The sequence below is a fragment of the Cetorhinus maximus genome, chromosome 2 (assembly GCF_964194155.1).
Source record: "Cetorhinus maximus chromosome 2, sCetMax3.hap1.1, whole genome shotgun sequence".
NCBI lineage: Eukaryota > Metazoa > Chordata > Chondrichthyes > Lamniformes > Cetorhinidae > Cetorhinus > Cetorhinus maximus.
The window spans coordinates 175,906,610-175,923,450 of NC_135880.1; the positions used below are offsets into that span (position 1 = coordinate 175,906,610).

Sequence of the window (16,841 nt, forward strand, 5' to 3'; positions counted from 1 at the left end):
GAACCAGGCACAAACTCAGATACCAGCACCTCAGTGGGTGTTAGATCTTCGGCTAGAAAGCCGGTGCACAGCAGTGAGGGCACTTCACACTCGCTTGAGGTGCAGGCAGAGGCCGAGCGTGTCCAGGGCGCCAACAATCGGAGAACAGCTGGAGACCAGAATGATGCTAAGTCGAAGGCAGACGATGAGCCTCTGGAGTTGTCCATTAGGCGGCAGATGCTGGATGTCTAGCGAGATGTGTGGGAGGATCTGGCGGAGATCCATGAGGGCATGTGTGCCATGGTTATGGAGGAGTCCGTGCGGAGCATCAGCACTGCATTATCCCTCATGGCGAATCGCACTGCCTCCTCCATTGAGAGAGTAGCAACTATCATGGAGAGGCAGCTCCAGGGACAGAGTCAGGGGTTCCTGGGGTTGCACTCAGACCTGCAAACCCTCACACAGGCACTGACCTCAGGTGGTCAGTGTCAGTGTGGGAGATGGATGAAGCACTCTGTATCCCAGCTAGGTGTCCATCCATCAATGGTGAGCAGGGAGGTCCAGAGCAACCTCATGTTGGCACACGAGCTGTCTGTCATCTCTGTGGGCTCCTCTCAGGGTGCTCTGGATGACAGCAGCAGCTCCTCCACCCCTCTGCCAGTGACCGTAGCATCTGATGAGACTGCAGCAACTAAGGGGGTGCCAGCCATGGAACTGGCCACTCCCTCCCAGGCGGGGCCAACACAGGCTCCACTGGCCAGTGGATGACCGCCAAGGTCATCAAGGCCAATAAGACAGCAGAGTCAGCAGGCTGTCTCCAATGCTGGTGCCAGCGAGTGGGGAACACCAAGATGTAGCACTCGCAAACGTAAGTTTAAAGCACCACAAAAGCACAAGAGAGACTGGTTATGGGTGATCTTCTTTTGTGCAATGCTTTGTTTAATTTTAACTGGTATGGGAATGAAGACCGGAGAAGGTTCTGTTAATTTGTTTGACTGTCAACATGAGATAAATTTTCTTTTGTCATAATGGCTTGAGTATGCTTTACCTTTCTTATTTAATGTAGTGCAGGGTACGCCGGCATGTAATGCTGGACGTGGGTGGCTCGAAACCTTATTGCACAGGCACTGAGTGGACTTTGGGGTCAAAGGAAAGGATCATTTCAGACATCCAGGATGGAGGTGGCAGCCCTGGCATGAGGTGGTAGTGCTTATTTGGCAGCCTAGCTGAAGAAGCATTGGATCAAGGTGTCCCGGGCATCCCTGCCTCCTTGGAGGTTACAGAGGTCTGCCTCCACACCCTCAGCGATCTCCTCACCATGCTCCTCTTCTGACTCACTACTGGATTAATCATCTGTGTCCTGTGCAGCTTAGGCAACATCCTCTTCCTCCAGTGGGTCCCCCTTTGCCAGTGCCAGATTGTGGAGAGCGCAGCTTGCAACCACCAATGTCATCATTCGCTATTTTACACTCAAGCGGGTTGGGTGCCCGCCCGCCTGCCCACCCGTTCAGCGAAAAATTCTGGCCCTAATGAAGTTCTGTACTGTTGGCGTTGGAAGGGGTGTTAAACAGAGGCTTTGTTCACCTTTTCAGGTGGACATTAAAAATTCCCTGATACTTCCACAAAGAGTCGGGAATTGTGGCCAGGTCAAGGTTTCTCCCCCAACTCAGAACCTTTGATTCATTGTTTTTTGTGGGGCTTGCTTTCTGCAAATTAGCTGCCACACTAACAACACCAGTTTCAATAACCGATGACAATAACAACTGCCCTGCAAAAGTAACATATATTTAAGATGCTTCTGAAAGTGGGCACCACGAGGTAAAGTCATTGGAGAGAGTACAGCGGAGATTCACAAGAATGCTTCCACGGATAAAGAACTGTATCTATGAGGATAGATTGGAAAGGTTGGGACTATTTCCCTTGGAGAAAAGATGGCTGAGAGGAGACTTGATAGAGGTATTCAAGATCTTGAGGGGTATGGACAGGGTAAATAATGAGGAACCTGACACCTTATCAAGATTCTGCCCCATGTATATGTAGAAATCCTGTAATTTCTGAGATATTTATAAGTACTGTAAATAAACCTGTTGTAGATTTAGAACTGGTGTCATCTCTGCATTGTTCTGAGATAAGTCAGACATCTAAGATATATAGCAAACCAACAAATATGTAACAGTTAGCGCTTTCCATTAAAGATTTAATGAGCATTAGACTGGATTAGCAGATACGAGCTCTTGCGGTGTAACAGGAGAATGGCAACCATAAAACCCCCAGTGCTCTTTTCTTATAAGTTAATTCTGGGCACAATTTGAAATGTTATCAACTTATTTGCAGCATATAATCATCATAATGCTGGCTGGTATCATCCTTCTGTTTCCTTCATCATTAGGAGATTGAGCTGGTGCGAAGGCTCCGGTTTCTGTTTCTCACTCATAGATGCAAAAATATCTACAATAACTTAGATATGTGTCTCCTCAGCCATTGACTGTCGATCACCACCAGCTTTACTGAACACAGTGCCATGTCCCCCAGTTAACACAACCTATGGAAGTACAGTCGTGTACCAGTGCCGGGTTGGCTATGTGCGTGTGAGAGGAAACGACACATCCATCTGCTCTGCCCAGGGGCAGTGGGAAGGAGCAAACCTGGAATGTGAAGGTCAGTGCTCCAGAATATTTCTAGATGAAATTCACTCTAAAATAATAGGCAAATAATGTTTCGACAGTGACTTTACATTTGTGATTTTTCTCTCATCTAATTTTTCTTCTAATTGAATCAAACTTCCGAACGAATCCTTACAGTAATTTTTCATTGTATTTATAGGCGGGTTACCTGAGATCAACATGGCTCAATTGATCTAACTCCCACATTTAAGTGGGTAGAGAATGGGTTCACAGCTCACTGTTATGGAAGGCAAACTTAACGTTGAGAGCGGAGGTTGGGAACTTCAACTCTCGATGGGCCTCGGAGTTTGTGTGCATGTGCAGACCGGGAGAGGGCTGCACATGCGCAGATCGGCATTTGTATGTCCTTTGGGCCCAGTGCAAATGTGCCAGAAGAAAAATGGCGCGAAAACCCGGGTCAGGTGACCGGGATTGGAATGCCAGGGAACACTGGTGTTTCCGGCAGGGGAGAGGGAGAGGGGGCAGGGAGATGTCCCAAAAGAAGAGTCCCAGAGAGGGGACAGGAAAAGGCCCCAGTTCACTTAAAAAGAGAGGAGCAGAGAAACAGGCTCTAAACAGGAAAACAGCTGCGGGGAGCAGACTTTAAGTGAAACCCTGAGGTGGGCCGTTGTTGACGCAGTCTGAGCCTGGTAATTGAAGAGGGCTCAGGAGAAGCCCTGAAGATCCAAGAAGGCAGCTGAAGGTTGGTGATTCAATGTTGCGAGCTGCTGGGGCGAAGATACCCCATTGGAACAGTGGTGTTCTGCTTGGCCCGGCAGAAGAGCTGTAATTGTACATGTGAGTTGGTGCTTGAGTACAGTCTTGGGCATCCAGGGGAACGGAATCTTGGAAGATGAGATTGAAACCCTGCAAGGTGGATCGTCATTTATGGTGTCTGAGATGTCTGGGTGGGTTGTTGCGAAATCCATAGACTCTGCCTTGATCTCATCTGCCATTTATTGAGTATGTGGTGCATTTGACCACAGGTTGCCTGTGAATTCATATGTAGTTCATATTAACCCTGAATGAGTATCAGATAGATATTATAAATTGTTTTATCTTTATGACCTTGTAAAGTTTATTTTTGCTTGTTCAAAACCCATGGACTCTTGTGGCTTTATTCTCTTAGTATCTTGAATCTCAAACTTTGTCTACTCTAAACAAAATGTTATTGATCCTAGTCGAACATTAATGTTGAAATTGCGCTGCATAGAATACACGCTTCAAGTTGGTAATTAAGCACAGCCGTCCCCACTTGGGGAGGGATTAGGGAATCATTGCAGGAAAATATAAACCAGTTCATTCTGAGTGTCTGGGCTGAACTAGGTGAGTCTGTGATGTTCCTTTGCTGTCTTGGAAAAACCTGTTTTAAGATACAGGCTAGTTTCAGACTCCTTCTTCCTCAAAGTACAATTATTGGAATTAGCATTGAAAATTACCAAAAACTGGGGTCTGGTCCAGGGTAATGTATCAGTCTAACAATCGGCCTAAAGCAGTGCTGCATTGTTGAAGATGCTATCTTTCGGAAGACACATTCTGTCTGTGTGTTCAAGTGAATATTGAAAATCCCATGACCCTTTTTAGAAATGAATAGGAAGATTCTCCCAATTCCCATGCCATGATTTCCCTCCCAAACCAATGACATTAATTGTTGCCCACGGGTCTTGTTTTGTGCAAATTGGTTGGGATGGAGGTTCCTGTTTCTGCTTTAGAAATTCACTAATGCACCCAAAAGTAAATTAAACTGACTTGGGTTCCTGTCTCCTCAGCTGTTGACTGTGGATCACCATCAGCTTTACTGAACACAGTGTCATATCCCCCAGTTAACACAACCTATGGAAGTACAGCCGTGTACCAGTGCTGGGTTGGCTATGTGCATGTGAGAGGAAACAACACATCCATCTGCTCTGCCCGGGGGCAGTGGGAAGGAGCAAACCTGGAATGTGAAGGTCAGTGCTCCATAACATTTCTAAGGCTGAGTTAAACTGAGACTATGTGGGAATAATTTCCCAGGCCTAATTGCATTTGTGATTTCAGTAACTAATTGTTAAACATGTTACATGGTTTACATAGGATATACAGCACAGACCAAGCCATTCAGCCCAACCAGCCTATGCCAGTGCTTATGCTCCACTTGAGCCTCTTCCCATCTTTCCTCATCTATGTCTTTCAGCATAATCTTCTGTTCCCTTCTCCTTCATGGGCTCATCTATCCTCCTGTTAAATGCATTTAAACTACTCACTTCAGCCACGTTCCATAGTTTACATTCTCACCTGGGTAAAGAAACTTCTCGACTCGGCAGACCAGTCTTCATATAAAGGGCCCCTGCATGCAATATTTTCGCTCCAGGGTGTTGGGGGTGGGATGGAGTCCAACCCGCAGCCTCTGGAGGCAGGCCTGAGGCCTGAGGCTGCAATGGAGGCGAGCGGATGGCCAACCCAGCACGCTGGAAAGCCCGCCTCCGTTTACTGGAACATCGGCCTAGTTTTAATGATGAATTGCCACAGCTGTGGTGATCTTGTGCCATATGGGCAGGGAGGGGGTGGTGAAGTGGGGTGGTTGGGGTTAAAGGTTCCCAGGGCACCAGCCTCCCTGATCTTCTTGTGGGATGCAGGCCCACCTCTAACCTTCACTGGCCGTGTTTCAGCCACAGTGTGGGGTCCACAAGTCAACACTTTCAAAATGGTTCCCGGTCGGAACCGGAACTGATGGTGGCAGGAAATTCTGGGCCCACCTGTTTTTGGTCCTCCTCCTCCACAGCCAGGCCTTGAAAATCCAGCTCCAGCTCTTTAACCACATTAATTCTCCTGATCTGATGGTCTCCATGTCAATTTACATGTGATTTGGGCAATGATCCAGGTATAATTATGGGTATATGTATTATCAATAAAACTGACAGGAAAATTGCTCCATTCCACAAAATGAGTTCCTAGGAATACATTTCCTGATGCAATTTATTTTTATTTAAGCTGTTGCTAAGTAACTGGCTTGAGGGGTTGAGTTCCTCTTGCTATGCCCCAAGGTTGGAGATGTCCATTCAGCAGGGTCATGAAAAATTTGGATCTGTCTGCCAGTATGATTGAACACTAAACATTTCCTGACATGTTCCAAGGAAAAGTAGGGAGTTTCTCCCAGTGTACTCATTGTGTTTTCCTGTCGGACTTGCTTTATGCAAATTAATTGTTATGGAGTGGAGGTTCCAGTTTTTGCTTATTAGAAATTCACCAATACACAGAAAAGTAAATTAAATAAACTTGGGTTCCTGTCTCCTCAGCTGTTGACTGTGGATCACCATCAGCTTTACTGAACACAGTGTCATATCCCCCAGTTAACACAACCTATGGAAGTACAGCCGTGTACCAGTGCCAGGTTGGCTATGTGCATGTGAGAGGAAACAACACATCCATCTGCTCTGCCCGGGGGCAGTGGGAAGGAGCAAACCTGGAATGTGAAGGTCAGTGCTCCAGAAATGTTTTTAAGCCCGAGTTAAACTGAGTCTCTATGGGAATGATATCCCGGGAGTGACTGCATTCGATGGTTTTCCTCTCACTGAATTTTCCTTTCAATGAGTCAAACTTCATGAAATCCCTCACTGACATTAGTTATCCTGCATGTGAATGCAATATGCTCATTGGTGGCTCTTGCACATCTGAGTGGTTAGATTAAAGTCCCACTGCAGACTTGAGTACATAATCTAATGGACAGCTGCATTATAACTAGAGAATTGGATATGCAGTGGAGCTAATTTTCCTCCTCTGGACAAAGCCCTGGTTAGACCACATTCTGGAGTAAAGTGTACAGTTCTGGGCACTGCATCTTAGGCTACTTTGGAAGGAGAACAGTGCAGATTCACCAGAATGTTACCAAGGCTCCAAAGGTTAGAATTATGTGGAGAAGTTACATAATCTAGGCCATATTTTGTGGAATGTAGAAAGGTGGGGGGGAGGGGCTGATTTGATTGAGATTTTTTGGATTTTGAAAGGAATTAATAGGGTGGAAAGAGAGAAACATTTCCCACTGGTGGAGGGAGTCCAGGACATGAAGACATAACCTTAAATTCAGAGCTGGACCATTCAGGAGAGAAGTTAGGGAACACTTCTTCGTGCAAAGAGATGTAAAAGTGTGGGGCTCTTTCACACAAAAAGCAGAAGACGCTGGCTTAATTAAACATTTAAAATATTCAATGAATAGATTTTTGCTAGCTAAGGCTATTAAGGGATACAGAACCAAGGCAGCTGGATGTTAGGTTACAGATCTTGTTGAATGGCAACAATTTTGTTCTCAGTATATGTTTGGAGTGTTTCTTTTGAATGGATTTGAGTAAGCAAGTGACTCATCATTAAACGCTTTACATGAAATATTGTTATGGATAATATTGACAGAAAAGATGTTCTGTTCCACAGAATAGATTTCCTAAGAATACATTTCTTGACCCAATTTATTTTTATTTGAATTCCTTAATAAGTAACCAGCTTGAGGGGCTGAAGGCCAAACTCCTGTTGCTATGCCTCAGTGTTGGAGATGTGCTTTCAGAGGAGGCATTAAAAATGGGAATTTATCCACCTCTTCAGTTGGGCATTAAAGAAATCCCTGCCATTTTCCAAGGAAAGGTAGTGAATTTCTCCCAGCGAACGTCCTGGTCAAGATTTCTCCTCAGCCGGGAAGATTGACTGGACATTCATCTCGTTGTTTTCTTCTGTCGATTTTGCTTTGTGCAAGTTAATTGTTATGGAGTGGAGCTGGTTTGGAGGTTCCAGTTTCTGCTTATTAGAAATTCACCTATACTCAGAAAAGTAAATTAAATAAACTTGGGTTCCTGTCTCCTCAGCTGTTGACTGTGGATCACCACCAGCTTTACTGAACACAGTGTCATATCCCCCAGTTAACACAACCTATGGAAGTACAGTCATGTACCAGTGCCAGGTTGGCTATGTGCGTGTGAGAGGAAACAACACATCCATCTGCTCTGTCCAGGGCCAATGGGAAGGAGCAAACCTGGAATGTGAAGGTCAGTGCTCCAGAAATGATATTCACTCTCAAATAGTGGGCAAACAGGTTGGTAAAAGGACAGAGAAAGACCTCGAGGGGACAATTGAAGTTTGGTAAGTGGATGCATGGCAGAGATAGGGGTTGCCGACTCTGGCTGGACATATTTTGGAAGACGTTGGCGGAAGTGGTGTTATGGAAAGCCAGCGGCATGGCTGGAGCAGGCTGGGGAATATTTGAAAATACCAACACATTCCCAGGGAATCATTTCTGTCCGAAATATCTCCCCGTCTAAAGAGGTTAACACAAGCAATGCATATTTATTCCGAGGATGAGCCCCCTCCCCTGGATTTGGACTACCCTGGGTGAAGGAGGGTCCCACCTGTAAGCTAGCTCCAGCTCCCACTGCCCTGGATCATTTCCAAGTCCTGGGCTGGAAAGCTACTGTAACCAACCTGAGCCACACCGCTACTTTGTTGCGCTTTCCACTCGGACGCGAAGCGGCCGTGTCCAATCAGCAGCCAGCTGGAGTGTCTGAATATCCGGCAAGCACTGAGGGCAGTGCTGCAGGCCCTACACATGCCTGCCCGCAGTGCTTGCCGAATGAGCACATCATCTAATCATAATCATAAACCTGTGTTAAAGAACAAACAAACACAGATGAGAGAAAGGAACTCTGCCTTGGCAAGCCCGGCCTGCGCGTCTGCTCCGTTCACCACTGATGTTGCAGTTTAAAATCTCCCGGAGGGCTCTCTTTGGCTACCAGGAGATTAATGTCGATTCAAGGTGACTCCCGGCCATTCCGAAAGGGCTGGCAACCCTAGGCAGAGATGTTTTGAGAAGAAGCTTCAGGGACCAGGGGCATAATGACTGCTGATGGCTGAGAGAGCACGAAGCAGGAAGGTTTTCACAAGGGTGTGTGACTAAGGGAGATTACTAACGTAGGATCGTGGAAGGATTGGGAGTGCTTTATCCCAGTTCCTTTGTTTGCTTCCAGTAGGTGTCATACAGCCACTGAGAGCCAGGTGCTTCATAGGCTTAATGTGTTCTAGCACCTGTGCTGAAGGATTAACAGCTATTAATGTGTGTACTGATGAATAAAAGAATGAATGACAAGCAAAGATCACCAGTGCCCCCACTATTCTGCCCAAGCTTTAGTAATGCTAACTCCTGGGGAAGACCATGGGCAGAATCTTGCCCTCGGATGGTGGGCGGACAGCTGACCCCCGCCACTGAAACGGGCCCCGCCGCCATTTTGAGTGGGCGGGCCAATTAAGGCCCGCCCAGCGGCCTGCCCGATGGGAAGCGCTATTCGTTTCCTGTGCGGGGTGGGGGAGGGATTCCCCATCTGTCAAAGTGCGCATGCGTGTGAAAGAGCGCACTGCTCCCTGAGACTAAGTGCTGTCTCAGGGAGAGCAGTGACAGTGTCAAAAACATTAAAAATAGAAACATTAAAAAATTATTAACATGTCCCCCTCATGTAACAATGTCACACGAGATGGGACATGTTAATAAAGAACACATAAACTTTATTAATTTTTTACAAAACAGACATGAAACTTCATCCCGCCAGTGGATGAAGTTTCATGAATAATCTGCAGCCCGCTGGGGCTCCTGGCCTGTCTGCCAGCCTTAAGGTTGGCCGGGCAAGTCTTTAATTACTTTAACTAGCCTGTCAATGGCCTCAATTGGCCATTGACGGGTCGGCGGGCGGACAGCTGATTTCACTGTCCGCCCGCCTTCCTAAAAATTTAAAGGGACTGGGATGACGTCAGGGATTCCTCCCAATGTCATCCCACGTCATTTTCCCCTTGGCGACCGAGCCTCGCCCCCAAATCACAGAGGGGAAAATCCTGGCCCATGAGACAGCCCAATCCCCTACTTTATAAATAATAGTATGTAAATTGTACACAAGGGTCTGATACATGCAGTGTTAATGTGGGACTGAGTACATTACTGCCCACACAGTGGTGTAAGAAGGCACATGGGGCTTGTTGGAAAGTTCTGGCGATGAGGCATTCTGCCAAATGACTTTGACAGTCTGCTCGGGGAACCATCCCACAGGGTCCACCCTCTCCTTTTCCCTCAGGGCCTCTAAGACGTTACGTGCTGACCACTGCCTGATGGACTTGTGGTCAAAGGTGTTTTTCTGCATAAATTTTTCCACGAGGTACAGGTGGTACGGCACGGTCCAACTACTTGGAGCGTTCCGTGGCAGCGTGGCCATCCTTCGCAACACCGGGGTCAGGTAGAACCTCAGCATGTAGTGACACTTGGTGTTTGCGTACTGAGGGTCTACGCACCGCTTGATGCAGCCACACACAAAGGTGGCCATCAGTATGAGGGCGATGTTGGGCACGTTTTTCCCCCTTTATCTAGAGGCTTGTACATCGCGTCCCTGCGGACACGATCCATTTTTGACCTCCAGATAAAGCGGAAGATGGCTCGAGTGATCGCCATCACGCAGGAGTGTGGAATGGGCCAGACCTGCGCCACGTACAGCAACAGCGAGAGTGCCTCACACCTGATGACCAGGTTCTTACCCGCAATGGAGAGGGAGCGTCGCTCCCACGTGCCCAGTTTCCTTTTCACCATAGACACTCGCTCCTTCCAGTTTCTAACACATGCCCTGGTCCCTCCGAACCATATCCCCAGCACCTTCAGGCCGTCAGCCCTGACAGTGAAGGGGACAAAGGATTGGTCAGCCCAGTTCCCAAAGAACATGGCCTCGCTCTTCCCACGATTTACCTTGGCTCCCGAGGCCAGTTCGAACTGGTCGCAGATGTGGATCAGTCTGCGCACCGACAGCGGATCCGAGCAGAAGACGGCGACATCGTCCATGTACAGGGAGGCTTTTACCTGAGTGCCTCCACTGCCTGGGATCGTCACTCCTCTTATGCCCGGATCCTTCCTGATGGACTCGGCAAAGGGTTCTATGCAACACACGAAAAGAACAGGCGAGAGAGGACAGCCCTGCCTGACTCCAGATTTAATCGGAAAGCTATCTGTTTCCCACCCATTGATTGAGACTGCGCTACTGATGTTAGTGTAGAGCAGTTGGATCCAATTTCGAATTCCCTCCCCAAACCCCATTTTGGAGAGCACATCCACCATGTAGATGTGCGATATTCTGTCAAAGGCCATCTCCTGATCCAAGCTGATGAGGCAGGTATCCACACCCCTGTCCTGTACATAGGCAATCGTATCCCTGAGCAGCGCGAGGCTGTCAGAGATCTTCCTGCCTGGCACAGTGCAGGTCTGGTCAGGGTGAATCACCAATTCCAGAGCGGATTTGACCCGATTGGCGATGACCTTGGACAGAATCTTATAGTCCACATTCAACAGTGAAATGGGTCGCCAATTTCTAATTTCCTCCCTTCCCCCCTTGTGCTTGTAGATGAGGGTGATGATGCCTTTCCTCATGGATTCTGACATACTGCCGGCCAGGAGCATACTCTCGTACACTTCTAGCAGGTCTGGGCTGATCAAGTCCCACAGAGCCGAATACAACTCAGCCGGCAAGCCGTCGCTTCCGGGAGTTTTACTCTTCTCGAAGGACTCAAGGGCCTTATTCAGTTCATCAGGAGTTAGCGGTTTGTCCAGGCTCTCCTGCGTACTGTCGTCTAAGACCTCCGTGATAGAGGACAGGAAGGACTGGGAGGCCGTGCTGTCCGTGGGCTTCACGTCATACAATCCGGCATAAAAGGATTTGCTGATCCTCAAAATGTCGGACCGTGATGACTTTACTGAGCCGTCTTCTTCCTTCAGGCTGCTGATCACAGAGCTCTCTCTGTGTACCTTTTGGAAGAAGAAACGTGAGCACGTCTCATCCTGCTCCACGGAGCGGACTCTGGAATGGAAGATGATCTTCAAGGCCTCCGAGGCAAAGTGCGAGGCTTGCTGGCTCTTCACCTCTTGGAGTTCCTCCTTGACATCGACCCCCATCGACTGCAGCCGGAGCAGATTCTGCATGTTTTTCTGGAGTCGGGACATTTCCCTCTGTTCCTTTCTAGCTTTCTGGGTGCCTTTGAGGATGAAAAACCTCTTGATGTTTCCCTTGATCGCTTCCCACCAGTGTGTCAGGGACTCAAAGAGGGGTTTCACGGTTCTCCAACCTTTGTAATCCCTCTTGAGCTCCTCTTGTTCTCTGGGGTCAGCAGTTGCACTTTTAGCTTCCATGCCCCCCTGCCCACCCTCAGGTCCTTCTCCAAGTGGCAGTCCGGCAGTAGGAGGCAGTGGTCAGAGAAAAACACCGGCTTGATGTCGGTGGATCTGACTGTGAATGCACGGGACACAAACAGGAAGTCTATCCTGGAACGAATGGACCCGTCTGGCCGCGACCAGGTGTATCTACGCTGCGCTCCGTCTGCAGGGTTGCTGAAGACGTCGTGCAACTTGGCATCCTTAACTGTTTCCATCAGGGATCTGGACGTAGCGTCCAATCTGCTGTCGGCCCTGCTGGATTGTCCAGCCACATCAATGATGCAGTTGAAGTCACCGCCCAGAATGACTGGCCTGGAGGTCGCCAGCAGCAGTGGGAGCTGCTGAAAAACCTCCAGCCGCTCAGCCCCTTGTGACGGGCCATACACGTTAATTAACCGGAGTGGAGCGTTCTTGTACATTACGTCTGCTACAAGGAGGCGCCCGCCCACCACCTCCTTAACCTCGGAGACGGTGAAGTTGCCTCCCCGCAGCAGAATACCCAGGCCAGAGGAACGAGAGTTGTTTCCGCCCGACCAGATCGATGGCCCATGGGACCACCATCGTGACCATTGCCTGAGGAGCTGAGGTGCGGTATCGCACACTCCTGCAGCAACAACAGGTCAGCTTTGACCTTGGCAAGGTAGTCCAAGGTCGCAACACATCGCGTAGTAGATTTAATGCTACGCACATTTATGGATACAATCTTTAAACCCATTTTAAAGCATTTATTCTCCTACCAAACCCGTTGTCTCTGAGAGTCCCAGACCTTTAGTCTGCTCCTTCATACCCGTAGTGAGCTCAAATTGCTTCACTTTGGATGGGCTGAGGTAGTTCTCCTTGGCAGTGTTCTGCTCAGGTGGCATCTGGGGGTTCGCGTAGAGAGCGGGTTTTGAGATGACATTTGCTGGAGAAGCTTCTCCAAAACTCACCCCCTCTGGGGCGTTGCTGTTCCCGGCTTCCCGGAGCTGGGGTGCAATGATTGCCTCACTGCTCCCAGATTCCTGGGGCTGTGGTGCACTGGCCTCCTCAGGTTGCAGGCAAAGTTGGGGTGCACTGGTCTCCTTGTTGTCTCCAATGTTCTGGAGCTCGGGTGTCTCGTCCTCCAACTCCCTGGAGCTTTGCCGCTTCTTCTGTCGGTGCCGCCCAGGCACTTCTTCATCCGAAGAGCTGCTGCCTTTGTCATCCATGTCGGATGGGAGACGCCTCTTGCCACTTGTCTGGGAAGTGGCTTTGCTCCTTCTTCGCTCCTTCTTCCTTTTGGCTCTCCTCACCGTCTGCCACTCCCCCTGCTGCTTTTCCACTGCTGCCTCCTCCTCCATTGATTCGCTGTCCTGAGGACTGGGAGGTTCAGGGGGTAATGCTGTTGATTTGCTATCTGTTGCCTCAACCTCTTCCTCCACCTTGTCTCTATCTGTGTCCTCCTTTGTCCCGTTGAGCTCCCTGGCGGCCTTGGTGGTTGAAGTGACACGAAGCATTTCTTCTGCTTCCCCTTCGTTGGCTTTGGCTGCCTGTGCGTAAGTACGGCAGCGTTTGGGGCAGGTCCTGTAGAGGTGACCTACCTCGCCACACAGGTTGCAGCACTTAGCCTGTTTGCAGTCTTTTGTCTGGTGCCCTTCCTGTTTGCAGATCTTGCAGAGGGAGGCGCTGCAGTTGGCCGCCACATGACCACCCTTGCCGCATGAGCGACAATGCTTGGGTTGCCCAGCGTAGACCAGGTAGCCACGGTTTCCCCCGATAGCGAATCTGGAAGGAGGGTGGAAAATGGCTCCCTTACCGTCGGTCTTTAGCGTGACCTTAAACTGGCGTTTGCCTGTCCAGATCCCCAAGTCATCTCGAATCTTGGTGCCGCTCCCCACCTTATCGAAGTACCTGGTGAGGAAGGTGACCACGTCGGCGACAGGGACGAAGGGGTTGTACAGATGCACCATCACCACACGTTCCCATTGCAACGGCAGAGAAAAGAGCGGCTCCACCGTCAGGATCTTCATCTCCGGCAGGTCTCTCCTCCTCGAACACCCTCAGGAGCTGGACGCAGTCTGCCACTCGCTTGAACATTACGTCGAAAAATCCAGCGTTGGGGAAGTCCTTCAGGGTGAAGATCTCCGGAGCTTCAAAGCCGCACACGTTTAACAGGATCCTCCTGGCGAAGAAGGCCCGATGCATAGGTGATCCTCCTTCGCTGTCCTTCACCGTGACTCGGACGGTGTTAGATAACCCATGGTATGGGTTTCGATTGGTTATAGCCTTTGCTTCCCGACCTTGCCTTGGCAGAACCATGATTATGGTCTCTCCCCTGCCAGGTGTAAGAAGGCACATGACCCAGACCTAGGGTCATTGTGGTGTGGAGCAGAGATGTGTTAAGACCTAGACATGGAGATAGCTCCTTGCCTGTACCCTTCACTGTATATGTGTAAATAGTTAATAAAGACTTGCTGTGAACATACAAAAGGCTACAAATACACCTTCAACAGACATGTTCTGTAACCAACACCATTACAACATAAATGATTGAGAATTTAATTAACTCAACCTGACAACATATGATCTATGGGCTTTGGAACAAAATGCAGAGCACAGTAGACCCTTCATTCCTAATCTGCAATTTAAGGAGACCTGCATTTTGCAACATACTATAATTATTTGTACGCTGAAATGACCATGGTTATGTAATTTTTAAATTATTTTACACTTTATTTTTATTTTAATGATTGTCTATAACTATGTTACAAATTATGATTACTTGTTTTATTTGTATCGTCAAAACAATTCAGTACCAACCGTCATCATGATTTTACAATAAACAAATTTTCTTTATTTTCATCCTTTCATTCCTTCCTTTCTTTCTTAAAAAGATATATGGCCTATTTGAGGAAAATCTCTGGGAAATTTCTCCTTTATTCCTCCAGAAAACTAGCAAGCTCCAGGACATTGAGGCTGCTCAGAATGAAATATTAGATGGTCTGACTCACAATCCCTTCCCCCAGCCCAATCAATAACTCTGTGCTTGTCAGATGATATTGGCTCTGGTTTGTTGATGTTGTGTGACTCGAGGCACGCATCGCTAGTGAGGATTTTACCCTCACACTTCAGCTCAAAATTTAGTTGCACTGTAACTCACTGGGAATGTGAGCCAGTAGTGGCACAGTGAGGGCCATGGGGGACCTTGGTGAATGATGGGGCCAACAGGCTAACTCCGTAACCCATGAGATTTAAGAATTGAGAAAGAAACAGAAGAGGACAGAAGGAAATAAGAAGTAGAGTCAAAAGTCAAGTGCAGAAAGAGAAATAAAGAGAGGGAAAGTAAGATTGGATCAAGAGAGAAAGAGACATAAAAGAAAAGTAAGGAAAATGTACATTATAAGTCTTTAAACTCTAACAACAATTTACTACCCAAAGGTATGAGACTCCGCACTTTAAACTGTTCAATTTCTGGGTCGGAGCAATTGATTGGCATTCCATTAAGAACTATCACGTCATTGAAAAGGTACTGATACTGTTAATGACCAGATTTCACTTTCTGCAGTGAGTTTAATGAACAATTAATGTGATAATGCTGCAAGTTCTTAAAGGTATCGGGGAGGCTAAGGGCAAGATGTCACTTGCAATCAGCAGAGCAGGATAAATTTGCCTAGTCCTGGAGATTCGCTACTCAAGGTGTATCTCTTAATTCCTTGAACTTGCTGGGTGATTTGCACATTAATAATGACACGATTCATCACCATGCTGTTATTTAACCAACAAGTTCCAACCCCTTATCTGGCTCAAAACTTTTGTTTTATTTGGAACAAAAAAAACACCTGGAAAAACTCAGCAGGTCTGACAGCATCTGCGGAGAGGAACGTTTCCAGTCCGAATGACTCTTCATCAGAACTAAGGAAAAATAGAAAGGAGGTGGAATATAAGGTGGTTTAAGGGAGGGTGGGACAGATAGAGCTGGATAGAGGGCCAGTGATAGATGGAGATAGCCAAAAGATGTCAAAGACAAAAGGACAAAGAGGTGTTGACGGTGGTGATATTATCTAAGAAATGTGCTAATGGGGACATTAAGGGTAGAAAGCAGGACGAGCAAGGTACAGATAGCTCTAGTGGGGGTGGGGTGGGGGAGGATCGAAATAGGCTAAAAGGTAGAGATAAAACAATGGATGGAAATACATTTAAAAATAATGGAAATAGGTGAGGAAAGAAAAATCTATATAAATTATTGGATAGGGGGATCGGAAAGGGGGTGGGGATGGAGGAGAGAGTTCATGATCTAAAGTTGTTGAACTCAATATTCAGTCCAGAAGGCTGTAAAGTACCTAGTCGGAAGATGAGGTGCTGTTCCTCCAGTTTTGTTTTATTTGGTTGTTATTGAGATGTGAACGTCACTGGTTAGGCCCAGCATTTATTGCCCATCCCTAATTGCCCTTGAGAAGGTGGTGGTGAGCCATCTCCTTGAACCGCTGCAGTCCATATGATATGGGTTCACCCATATTGCTGTTAGGGAGGGAGACTGTGGCTGGGATTTTCTGTGCCTACCGGCGACGGGCGTGTTCGGTGGCGTGAGCGGACAAAATGGCACGATTGATTTCACGACAGCGTGAAACCAGTTTATGATCGTCCGCTCAGCCTGCCCATGGCAGGCCGAGTTTCCCGCCATTGGACGTCGGGAGCCTCACTGTAATACATCTGCATATCATTATTAGGCCAGCCCACCAGAATTGTCCCCCCTGCTGGATCGTCCACCCATGTTGGCAGGAAAACACGCTGACGTGTTTCACAACAGCACACATATGGTGTGCACTTGGCGAGCTGCACTTCACTCGGGACTTCGAGGTTTGTTTGCCTACCTTGCTTCGGCCAGCACTCGCAGTCATCAGTGCCAGGCTTCACAGGCCGCACCGCATCACTTTTAGGGGGTCTCATGGGCAAGTTTCTACCTACCAGACCAGCCATAAGGCGGAGGTGGCTTTTCAACTGCTGCAGGGCTAGGGCTTGCTTGGGGAAAGGGGAGAAGTGGCCTCAGGTAA

The 16,841-nt window shown here is 48.1% G+C and overlaps 1 protein-coding gene across 21 annotated transcripts in view; it reads left to right on the forward strand.

Moving 5' to 3' along the window:
- The window catches only part of susd1 (sushi domain containing 1), a 96,344-nt gene that overhangs the window by 43,466 nt on the left and 36,037 nt on the right, over positions 1–16,841 (forward strand). For 18 of the 21 annotated variants that reach the window (XR_013580642.1, XR_013573337.1, XR_013573338.1 and 15 more), the window contains 4 exons: positions 2,458–2,637; positions 4,412–4,591; positions 5,918–6,097; positions 7,472–7,651. Coding sequence is in view for 17 of the 21 variants with exons in the window: in XM_078529003.1 (XP_078385129.1) it covers positions 2,458–2,637; positions 4,412–4,591; positions 5,918–6,097; positions 7,472–7,651 (720 nt within the window). In the remaining 4 variants the exon portion in view is untranslated. The remainder of the gene's footprint in view (positions 1–2,457; positions 2,638–4,411; positions 4,592–5,917; positions 6,098–7,471; positions 7,652–16,841) is intronic. The other 3 variants (XM_078529011.1, XM_078529047.1, XM_078529057.1) reach the window with 2 other exon arrangements.